General features: G+C 51.4%; 1 protein-coding gene across 1 annotated transcript; it reads left to right on the top strand.

Annotated features, from left to right (window-relative positions):
• The first annotated feature begins 5,705 nt into the window (after positions 1 to 5,705).
• Positions 5,706 to 11,009, top strand: Hlx (H2.0 like homeobox). The gene is made up of 4 exons (XM_041635405.1): positions 5,706 to 6,673; positions 7,350 to 7,529; positions 8,188 to 8,372; positions 10,181 to 11,009. The coding sequence occupies exons 1-4, from the start codon at positions 6,088 to 6,090 to the stop codon at positions 10,661 to 10,663; spliced, it is 1,434 nt and encodes a 477-aa protein (XP_041491339.1). The 5' UTR covers positions 5,706 to 6,087; the 3' UTR covers positions 10,664 to 11,009.
• The last annotated feature ends 765 nt before the right edge of the window (positions 11,010 to 11,774 follow it).

Here is an 11,774-nt window from a genome sequence, read left to right as displayed (position 1 = left end):
CAGAAGGGAAAGGTTATTCACACTACAGAGTTGAAAGGCATTGAAATCTTACACAGCCACTTAGTGCTTGATGGTGTGGATGGAGGAGCTTCAGAGTGCAAGCCCCCACTCCTTGAAAACCATTTCCTAACAACCGTAACCTGGACAAGCCACTTAACCTCTCTGAGTATCAGTTTCCTACACCCAAAATGTTCTCTCCCCCACACCCTAGTGGTCCATTATTTTAAAGAGTAGGTGAGTGCTACCTGTGAACAGGGCAGCACAGTGTTATTGCTGGCGGATGACCCTTACCCTGTCTGGTGACTTTTTAACACGTGAACTAAGGGCTTCCCATGCTGTCGGCAACAGGAAAGGAAATGGCTGTAGGTCAGAGCCAATTTTAGAAACCCAGGGTTTTGCAAAAAAAAAAATGAAGAGTCAGTGTTCATCCCAACAGTGTTGCTGGTATAGGGATGGTCCAGCAGGTGTCAGCAGAGGGAAGGGAAAGATGCCTGGGTCTGCTGCGCTGAGATAGGACTGGAGGAGTCTGCTGTACCATCACAGCTGCTCTAATTCAGGGGTTTGTGTGTGTGTGTGTGTGTGTGTGTGTGTGTGCGTACGCGTGCGTCCGCAGGTGTGTGTGTGCAGATTCGGAGCTCTACCAGGGAGACACAATCCACAGAGTTCCTCTCCAGGATCCTTACCCATCACTCAGTTTCTTCCCATTCTTGTTTTGAATTTTTTTTTTTTTTTTTTGTCCACAGAACTCAGAAGCAGGCACGTCCTCAGGGTCTTACTTTCTGCAGCTAGACCCTCCCCCCTCCGAAAGTTTCTGCTACCTCTCTAAATAAGGCCACCAGGTGGGGACCATGTGTGCGACACATGACCTTACGGGGAACATTTCATAGTCATACCATAACAAGGGCATGAGAGTGGTGTCCCCACATATGAATTAACCCCGTCATTCAGGAATGAGCTTATTATTGAAGAGTGAGTTTGGGGTCCCTTTCTGCCTCAGGATAAAGCAGCTTGGAAAGTCCGTTTCAATTCTCTTTGCATTGTGTGTTTCCTTAAAGAAGTTCTGCTGGGGAATGGCTGTCCTTGCTCCTGGGTGGCAGGTTTGTTTGAAACATGGAGTTATTTATGTATTGTACCCAAACTTCCTTCTTTTCCCTCAGCAACAAACCATTCAGATTCAATAATTTAGGAAACAAACCCAGTGTTGTGTAAATGGCTAATTCCCTGGGAGCTGGAGAGTACACCTGCCAAGGAGCAAATGGTACCCAGGGTACCGGAGGGCCTCTCAAGTTTCCACCTATCCTTCTGGGATGTGTCTTCACTGCAAATGGATGTACTTCAGTGCTATAAGGTTCCGAGGTACGGTGGGTTCTACCCTTGCTCACCTGAGGCCTGAGGCATTTCTGGGTATAAAGACAAGTTAGATAGAGAAGCCAATTTTTACATCAGGAGCAGGCTTCAAACTGCTTACCTGACTCTCACTTCCCATCTCTAAGGGGAGGAGGGGAGGAGAAGAGGCAGGAAGAGAGCCAAGTGTCTACTTATCTGTGAAGTGACACTTCCTAGAAACAGGAGAAAGGGAACAGGAGAGACGCCCACCCCCCACTTCCTCCTCCAGAAAAGGGCGAATGAAATGGGACCAAAAGGGTCTTGGAGATTTGGGTGCCAGACCTATGGAGATAAATAAAATTTAAAGGGGGGAGATTATGGTGCTAGGAGAGGGTAGGTCATCAGAGAATCTGGCACACCTGGGAAGGGGGAGGCACGTGTGGGTAAATCAAACAGTTACAGGTGCCTACAGTCCTGCTGCTCCTCCCGCCTCATAGAAAGCTCAGTTTCCCCCAATGGGAGTAACCATAAGGAGCTCAGGAGGCGGGCCTACTGAGACACCCCCCCCCCCCCCCCCGTCCGTCCATAAATCAAACCTCAGCTGGTGGAGTGACAGGCTAGAAGGCGGTGGAGTGATGGGCACACTACACACAAATGCTTAAATACCAGGGTACTCTGTGTCCTCCCCCCCCGCCCCTTTTGACTATGGATATTTATTTCTCTGTCCATAAAAAAATTAATACCCGGAGTAAGTATCAAGTCCGAAAGAATTTTTAAAGTGAACTGGAGAGGAGTGCCCATGTGGAGACAGGAGTAACTACACATTACAGTCCCTGAAGTCTTCAGACAAAAACAAAAGCCCTTGGCTAGATTAAGCCCACCTGGAGTTATCGACCTGCAATAAGGAAAGCCTGGTATACTCTAAAGGATCCTGTAAATCCCTGGGCATAGAGCAAGGGTTTGCCCCTTTAAGCACAAGTGAGACCCAAAGAGAGACCAGACCAGACTCATGTCTGAGTACTGCGTTTGCATCCATCGCTTTCCTGAATCTTAAATACTCATAAACCACATTGTCAGATTATAAAGAGACCCGCCTAGATCTATTTCTGGTATTGCAGAATAATATTTGGCTATGTGTCTTCCCTTGAAAAGGATAAGGGGATCTGCTGCAGGTCGTATAACCAGCAATCACAAATGAGCAGTTGCTGGGCCACAGTAGTATCGCCCAAAATTATGATGATGATGATCATGATAATAATAATAATCGACCACTTTTAAGTGTGTGTGTGTGTGTGTGTGTGTGTGTGTGTGTGAAGTAAATTGATTTAATCAGGCTCGTATCTATCCCTGGAGGTTACAAGGTTCCTCAGGAGTCCACGCCTCTGCCCCTAGGGCCTCCCTGCTCAGGCAACAACAGTTCATTTCGCTACAGCCCCAAATCGCGGAAAGCAAAGATTAAAGGCGAAAGTCACAGCTGTGTATTTATATTTTCATTTCTAGAAGGGAATTGATTTCCGTGCATTTATTTTGGAAGTTGTAATACAGAAGGGCGGATTTGCGTCACCACAGCAACTTGCCGGTGGAGATAAAGTCGCACAAATATTGAAAGGGGAAGTGCTAGGAGTCATTATAGAGTTTTTCTCCGGAAGAAATAAGGATTTCTGCTGTATCCTAAAATACTAGGACCGCTTCTATTTTGAGACCAATCTCGCAGGCATATCCGCTCATTTAGTCCAAGTTTTGAGCCCATCAAAAAACAGGAGATGACCTGAACTCCGGCGAGCCCTGGGTTTCCTGCTGCTTTCTTGGTTCTGAAGGGTAGGGGGTAAAGAGGAGGGCAGTGTGCGGGGTCCCTGCAAGGCGAGTGGCCTGCAGGGGTGGGGCTTGAGCCTGGGGCAAGAAAGACCCACAGACCCAAAGGCTTCCTTTTTCTTTCTAACTCTCTTTTCTCCTTTCTTTCTTTCTTTCTTTCTTTCTTTCTTTCTTCCTTCCTTCCTTCCTTCCTTCCTTTCTTCTCTCTCTCTCTTCTTTTTTTTCTCCTTTTGCCTCCCCCCCCCCCCCCCACAAAGACACCGAGCTTCGATTAGGCCTTGGGTAGTGGGTGAGGCTGCGGCTAGGTTGTGGAGATTGTAATGAAGCTACCTGCAGGTCTGGGAGAATGGAGGGTTACTCCCGCTCCAACACAATACAGCTTGTATTTTAGCCCTTGCAGTATAGCCTTTGAGCCGCGGGGCATTCCTGGCTTCTAAGTGCCGCAGATCCGTTGGTGGACGCCGCCAGATAATTAGAGCTACGGGGTTCTGCACTCACTCCTCCCGCTCAGCGGGTCTCCAATGGGCGCAAAGAGAAGAAAGGGGTAGAAGCCCTATGTCTAAGGGAGAAGGTGAGGATGCAGGCCTCTGGGTGAAGCGTTAAACCTGTCTGAGCACGGACTTTGGTCTAGGCCGCTCACTGGACGTCCGCGGTCAAACTGGAATCGCAACGGAGAATCACAAGGCTTCTAGAAAAGAGGCGCAGGAACAGCTAGGCTAGTGACGTGCTTTCCTTAGCATCCGGTGAAATTAATGAAACTGTTCTCTTCGTCTCATCACACTAGAACCTTTAACCAAAGTCTCAACTCCGGTGGCCTTGTGCTTGTCACAAGTCCACCCCCTGCTAGACATGCCTTCCGGCCCCTTTCGTCCCAGGCACCGCTGCCTTCAACTGTCTATACCCCAAAGTCTCTCGATATAGTACCCCTGTCCCTGCTGCTGGGAGTTAGGGCCCCGGGAGCCATTCTGTGAGAGAGAAGTGGGGGGAGAGGGGGGAGCAGGGTGGAAAGCAAGGAAAAGACCGGGGAGGTGGGGAGGAAAGAGAGGAAGAATCTCAGTGGCTGCCGATCCTGTGATTGATTAGCCATTAATTACGGTCCAGGAGAAAGGCAACCGCTAACGGTGACAACATCGCTGAGGGAGGCCACGAAGATGCTAGACTTTAACTCGGGAGCCCACTCCAACCCTGAACTAATAATAGCCTGGTACCTTCCCTTGCATTTTCGGGTTTAACTGGCATCTTAGAGCTGAGGGGAAATAAGCATGCCTTGGAATCTCACTTAAGAGACTCTTATTTGGACAATCGAAAACAAAAAATTTGATGGTTTCGTTATTGTCGTTATTTTATTTTCTTCCTGAAAATGTGCAAGAACAGCTCATCCGGGTGGCCTGTGGTCGGTTTGGGAGCGGGGCGGGGAAATCCATTCTGACTATAATTTAAAAGAGAACGAATTCTTAAAATAGAGATGTTAATGCAACAGAAAACCCCCACTCACACCTCCCCTAAATTCTAAAGACCCTAGCTAGAATGGAAGGCGCTGGCTATGGCGGCTAGGGCAGCGCCTCCTGCCAATAGGCCAAAGCGGATCCTGGAAAAACTGCCACCGAATTGAAAGTGGGTATTTTTTTCTCAAAGGCAACCGCTCCCTGGTACTTGCAAAATATCGGACCACGTGACCTGGGGTTGTGGTGGCCGCAAAGGGTGGCACTTCCTACAAGGTGCAGGGAGGGGACGCGCGTGCTGCTCTCCTGGGCCTGGCGAGAAAGCCCGTTTTGTTGTTTCCAAGTCTCAGGGCAAAAGTTTGGATGTGTCGGAGATGTTTGGAGCCATCTATCTTATTTTGTTTGAAAAGTCACTCTTTCAAGTTGTCACTGGAATGACATCTCAGAATAAAACTAATTTGCGGCCGGCCCGCCTTCTGGCTTCTCTTGAGCTCCTATGAGCTCAGTGGCAGACGGATTGCAGATTTGGACCGGGGTTCTGGGTTACAGGGGCCCGGAAAAGATAGGGCCTTTGTCTAGGACACTAGCACTTGGGATAAAATCAGAGAGAAGAAGAATCGCGTGAAAGTAGGATATAGAAGGGACAGCATATGGGCGTTCCGCGCGGTCTGCTCAGGAGGTGAGAGAAGCTGTTCACTACCGCCGAGCATGGGAGCCCCAGAGCTCCCCTCCTTCTCGGCAGCTCCAGAAAAACTCCTGAGACCGACTCCATTCACCCGGTGGCAGGTCCTCGAGCCGCAGGGGGATGGAGGACAGCCAGAGGCCGGAGGAGCCGACTCTCCGCCCCTAAGCGGCACCGAGGGACTCACAGTACTGGGCTCAGCCCACGCGGCCGCAGAAAACACTTTGGTGTGGCCAGGGCGTGGCTAAGGGCGGGGCACGCCCCTTCTTTCCCAATTCCCCTCCACTCCTGAGTCCCATTGGTCACAAAGACGTCCAATGAGCGCACGGATCAAGGTCCTACCCCGGGTCTGACTCGAAAGCTCCTGCCAAAACTTTGGGAGTTTTTAGAGAGGAGTTTTTTTTTTTCTTTTTTTCCTTCTTATTTTTTTAAAGTAACGGATCATTATTGTTGTTTTAAATTTAGTTCTTAGAGATTAGCTGTTTGGGTTTTTCTTTCGGTGTCGGGCCCCAGTCTCCCCGGCTTCTCCGGAGTAGCAGAGCGAGGCCGCACCCGCCTCGCCGCTCCAGTACCCGGCGATCGCCTCCATCCCACGGGGAGCGCGCTCGCCGCGCCGCCTTTCAAGCCAGGCCAGGGGCCCAGGCGGTGGCGGGAGGCGACCGGGCCCTCGCCTCCTCTCTCGGTGGCGCTAGGGCTCCCCGCTGGCCCTGGGCTTCAGTGCGGGCGGAGAACCGAAAGCAGACCGAGTTTGGCTGGGACACCGCCTCTCCCCGGGCACCCACCCACTTACCCACTCACCCAGGACCCTGCCAGGATCCTGCCAGGATGTTCGCGGCCGGCCTGGCTCCCTTCTACGCTTCCAACTTTAGTCTCTGGTCAGCCGCGTACTGTTCCTCTGCCGGCGGCCCGGGCGGCTGCTCCTTCCCCTTGGACCCAGCGGCTGTCAAGAAGCCCTCTTTCTGCATCGCGGACATCCTGCACGCCGGCGTCGGGGAGCCGGGGCCCGCCGCAGAGGGACTCGTGGGGGCCTCGGCCGCCCTCACCGCGCACTTGGGTTCCGTGCACCCGCACGCCTCCTTCCAAGCTGCCACCAGATCCCCGCTGCGTCCCACCCCGGTGGTGGCGCCCTCAGAAGTGCCGACTGGCTTCCCTCAGCGGCTGTCCCCGCTCTCGGCAGCCTACCACCAGCATCTCCCGCAGCAACAACCGACGCAGCAGCAACAGTCACAGCCACAGCCTCCGCCTCCACCCCGGGCGGGCTCCCTGCAGCCACCGGCTTCAGGGACCAGAGTGGTCCCCCACCATAGCGGCTCCGCCCCTGCCCCCTCCAGCAAAGACCTCAAATTTGGAATCGACCGAATTTTGTCTGCAGAATTTGACCCAAAAGTCAAGGAAGGCAACACGTTGAGAGGTACGTCCTGGCTGACAGGCTTCAGGCCTCATAACCACTCACGAGGGCCCTGATCCCGTGCGGGTTTTGGGTGCTTTTTACATTTAAGGACAAATCAGTAGAATGAGGGAAAAGAAAATGAATTGTAAGAAAACTGTGTGACATTTAAAACTCAACTACCCTATGTAAAAAGTGATTCTCGGATGCGTACACAGCACACAACGGGTATCAACACCGATTCCTGTAAACTTTTGCAAAAGTGGGTGGGTATAATCTATCTTTTGAATGACGTGTCTACAGAAAGACATAGGCCTTTCTCACGGGGAAATCTCAGTGTGGGGACATTTTGCTTTAATTTGATTTCCAGTAAAATTCTTCCTAAGAATTGTGGGGAAGTAAAACTGCTGGTCTAAGCTCCTGAGGGAAGACGGCAGAGTGAGGGGCCTACCGCCTTATGACCATTTAATGAAAAGCTTTTTCTTGCTGTGGGGTGGACTGGACGTGATTGACACACACAGGGGCAGTTCAGGCTCCACCCTTGGCGGCTTTCGGGGAAAGTGCTTTCTGTGCATACGGGGTCTTTCTTGACTTCGCTTGCCTAAAACTGGAGCAAAGGAGAAGGGAAGGGTGGAAGAACTCTGCCCGGAGGATGTGAGTTTGTCCAAGGTGTAACCAAACTTTCTTCCCCCCTCCCCAGATCTCACGTCGCTGCTGACTGGTGGGCGGCCTGCAGGGGTGCACCTCGCTGGCCTGCAGCCTTCGGCCGGACAGTTCTTCGCATCTCTAGATCCCATTAACGAGGCGTCTGCTATCCTCAGCCCCTTAAGCTCCAACCCAAGAAATTCTGTTCAGCATCAATTCCAAGACACGTTTCCAGGTAGAAAACTTCCCGAGTTCAATCTATTAGCCTCTGAGCCTGGTGGCTAGTGACCGACCCTTAGATATCTTAGTCTGATGCTGCAAAGGTCAGCCGCAGCATCAAAACCCCATAGTCGGGGTAGAAGCCTCCTTAGTCCTAGGAGAGACTAAGAAACTGTCCTAGTGGGACACTTGGAGAAGAGAGGAGAATCAAGATATATCGGCGTGGGTCCCTGTCCCTATTCTTTTCGCCCAGAGAGGGTGATTTGAAGACACCCCCCCCACACACACACACAGGGGAGGGGAAAGTTTTGCTTGACTGGTTACATCTTCTCTGAAAGACAAATGCGTGGAGTATAGGGCTGTCACTAGCAGGTAATTCAGACCCCAGGTACAGTTCCAACTATTTTAACATGTCTGGTGCCTGTGCATTTAGTTTATGAATTTCTCTTGAGCGAATCCACGGATCCCCGGTTCTTCCTGGCTTTAGGCCCAAAGCGGTTCTGCGAAAAATCTGTTTTTAAAAAAAGTCCTTAGGCCATTCTCGCACAAGCAAAAGGAGCTGGGAGGCGAATGTGAACTCAAAACACCTTTAAATACCTAGGAGAACCAGGCAGGCTGCGGCCCTAACACTAACTAGGCCCTAAACCTCTTTCTCTCTTCCTACTGGTTGGCAGGTCCCTATGCTGTGCTCACCAAGGACACCATGCCGCAGACGTACAAGCGGAAGCGCTCCTGGTCCCGTGCGGTCTTTTCCAATCTGCAAAGGAAAGGCCTGGAGAAGAGGTTTGAGATTCAGAAGTACGTGACCAAGCCAGACCGAAAGCAGCTGGCAGCAATGCTGGGACTCACGGACGCTCAGGTAAGCCACTGGCAGGGTGTCCCCCGCAGGCAGTAAACGGTAAACAAGGCGGGACCCGCAGGCCTCCTCCTCCACGACTACTCACCTTCAGCAATCAAAACACAAGGTCTTGAACTTCGCCAGACTTTGTGGTGTTGCAACTCATAGCCAGAGGAGAGGCGGGTAGGGGTGGAGGTGGAGGAGGCAGACGGACGGAGAGAATAGCCCATTCCTGAAGATGTATGTCAACAAGCATCGAGTGTTTATTTTGGCCAAGAGGCCAAAGAACCGCGGAGAAAGCGAAAAGGAGATGGCAATTATGCACTCGACTGGAGTGCGCCTCGCTGTCGGAGGCAGTTTGTTTCAGAAAAGAAAAACCCAAAGTCGATAGATTACTGTTGGTCCCTGCCTTCCTTCACAGGATTGTGAAATCCCACTTGTGAGGAACTGAAAATATAATTTCAAACGGAATGACTTCGGAGTTGCTCTAAGACAGGGTTTGAGCATGGAGCAGCCACAGTCCCACTTTCTAACAGCCCAGTCTCTGAAGATAGTATCTGTTGGCAATGGGCCTGACTGAGAGAAAGAAGAAAGATTTTCTTACAATGTCCAAGAACGTTTTTTTAAGTAGGTCCTGCCCACTTGATTTAAAAAAAGAAAGGAAGGAAAGAAGGAAGGAAGGAGAAAGAGACAATAGGAATCTTTTGTCCTGGAACTTTTTTGTCTTTCTCAGTTTCAGGAATTAGAGTTTCATTTTGCTTTCTCCAACTACACTCTTCTTATTCTGCACTCTTGTGGCTTCACTGCGGACTCCCACAGAGCAGAAGCCAAAGCAGTCTCTCTCTCTCTCTCTCTCTCTCTCTCTCTCTCTCTCTCTCTCTCTCTGGTTCGGACTTCTGTCCTTGTGTCTTTCTGTTCTCCATTACACAACGCGCTTCCTCAGCACACACAGACGGACTGGAAAGCCCGGCCGCTTTCTACCAGCTGTGCACGTTATTTTTAAAGGGGAAGCTGGAACTTGTGTGAATATGTTGGGTCCCCCAGAGGATCATGGATTTATATAGATTCTCCATCCATCTCTTCCCCATTCCTATAAGCTGCGTATTTAATTCCAATATTTTCTGAGCCCCAGGAGAATACGGTTGTTTCTCACAAAAACAGGGTCTATGTCAATTCTTAGGTAAAAATGTGCTCAGGCGATTCTCCTTTACTTAAAGCCCAGCAGGTGCCCATTCTGGTGGGATTTATTCTTTGAGTCCCTTGCCCCTTTGTTCACTTCCTTCTTAAAACAGCCAAGGGCTGTGATCTGAGTACTCAGGAGGCAGAGGAAGGAGGATCTCAAGTTCAAAGCCAGCCTGGTTCAAAAGAAACCCCCGTCTCAAAAATCCTAAAGGATTGGGGTGGTACGGTTAGTTTTTGTGGTGAATTACTTTGCATAGCGAATGCCTAGGGATGAGAGGGACCTCAGAAGTTCTTAAAATTGGCTCTCACCAGAACCTCGGCATTGGGGGTCAGAACTCCTTAATTTTAATCAGTTCTACAGGAGTCCTGAGTTTGGTGAGATTACAAAGCAATTTGCAAGAAACCCGTCCTTCACTTGCACCCAGGGCATTTCAGTCTTGCAATACGAGGGCCATATTTAAAGAATAGTCCCTAGTGGCTTGGGCGGGTTTCACCCCTTAGATAGCTCCTGGATATTTATGTTTAGTTAAGCTGCCTGGGTTCTGGAGGCGTAATAAGTGTCCGCCGCGCTCTCTTGCCGTAGGGGGCTAACTCCAGGTGTATCGAGCTGGTTATTTATCTCGCATCTCTTTTGATGTTGCACATAGGTGAAGGTGTGGTTCCAGAACCGGAGGATGAAGTGGCGACACTCTAAGGAGGCGCAGGCGCAGAAGGACAAGGACAAGGAAGTCAGCGAAAAGCCTTCTGGGGGAGCCCCCGCCGAGGGCGAACTGGAAGAGAGAAGCCCCAGCCGTTCCGAAGGCGAGGCCGAGAGCGAGAGCAGTGACTCGGAGTCCCTGGACATGGCCCCCAGCGACACGGAACGGACTGAGGGGACTGAGCGGTCCCTGCACCAAACTACGGTCATCAAGGCCTCCGCCGCTGGCGCCCTTCTCACAACCAGCAGCAGTGTGAGCGGTGGCAGCTTCAGCTTCAGCAGCGTCAGCAGCCTGGGTAGCAACAACACCGGCGCTGGGAGTGCCAACAACCTTGGCGGGAGCAGCTCGGAGCTGCTCCCCGCGCACCAGCCCTCAGTCACCAGCAATCCCCAGAGTCCGGAGCCTGCCCAAGCCCCGCTTGCAGGCTTATAGACTGAACCGAGGGTGCTTATGGCATGGCATGGCGTGCAACTTCCCCATCACTGGCTGGAGTTTGTGTCTACTTTAGTTGGTGGCAAGGGTCGCCGAGATGGGAGTAGCCAAGGGCAGCTTCTTGGGGTTCACACCCTTTCTTTTGCTGCCTAGGCTGCCTGAGGCCTACAGCTCCCAAAAGAGAGGAAAGTTTTGAGATTCCCCTGCCAAAGAATGCAACTGTTCCCCCTACCCAAGCAGCCCACACTGTGAAGTGTTTGATGGAACTGTTGCTCTGAGCACCAGGGGTCTTGGCATAAGGACGTGCTGCACTTAGAAGGCCTTTAACTTGTAAATAAAATGTTTACTACAGTTTGTAAAAGGCCGTTTGGCTTGCTGGCTTGTTGGGGTATGGAGGTTGTTAAGTACCAAAGATGGGGGGACCAGTACTTTATCCCTGAGACACAGCAGATGGCAACATCTGGAGGAGGGAAAAGCAGCCCCAGAGTCAAAGATGGAGACCCCCACAGAGACCCCCAGGGGTGGTAGAGGTTTCACCCAGCATCGAAGTCCTTGACAGCCCCCACCTATGACTGCCTGGGTGCGAGGCCCGCTAAGAAACAGAATGTAGAATCTTAGGCCTGTTCTGCAGATGGCTTTCCTAAGCAGGGTCGAGATGCCGTGAGCGCATGCCTGTGTTCCCCGTGGCTACGGAGAGCTCAGGAGTTAGAGTGGAATCCGCTCTGCTGTGGAGCTGGAATCCAACCAGGCCCATCCGTGCTCACCAGGCCTTTGCTAGGCTTCCAGTCAGGAGGCTGGGGGCTGTCCCAGTGCAACTGCGCAGGTGGGAGGTAGGGAAACCCAAGGCTGGTAAGAAAAGGGCAGAAGGGCCACAAGAGTTAGGGACTGGAGACCAGGTCTTCCAAGTGCCAAGGCTCTGCTTTTAAAGAGGCTCATGTAATTGGGCAATAATGAGGTGACTTTGAATGTTAGACAGAGGTGAAGCCAGCTGTGGATCTCCTGGCCCACGTTTGTTGAGAGGATCTAGGCAATATACTTAGCACTCCTCCCCCTGAACCCAGATAAAATCTTCCTTTGCCTTTCTTCCCCTGAAGGCACCCACTACAGGCCT

The sequence above is a fragment of the Microtus oregoni genome, unplaced genomic scaffold (genome assembly GCF_018167655.1).
Source record: "Microtus oregoni isolate MIOR12 unplaced genomic scaffold, Mior012 000047F_ref0000412, whole genome shotgun sequence".
In the NCBI taxonomy this organism is placed as follows: Eukaryota; Metazoa; Chordata; class Mammalia; order Rodentia; family Cricetidae; genus Microtus; species Microtus oregoni.
Note: the sequence above shows the minus strand (reverse complement) of the source record. Positions and strands in the feature narration are given on the sequence as shown.

Excerpts from the sequence above, each read along its gene's own strand:
- Hlx (XM_041635405.1), top strand. The coding sequence starts at position 6,088 with ATGTTCGCGGCCGGCCTGGCTCCCTTCTACGCTTCCAACTTTAGTCTC. Across the intron at positions 7,530-8,187 it reads ATTCCAAGACACGTTTCCAG|GTCCCTATGCTGTGCTCACC; the intron begins GTAGAAAACTTC and ends ACTGGTTGGCAG. Across the intron at positions 8,373-10,180 it reads TGGGACTCACGGACGCTCAG|GTGAAGGTGTGGTTCCAGAA; the intron begins GTAAGCCACTGG and ends TGTTGCACATAG.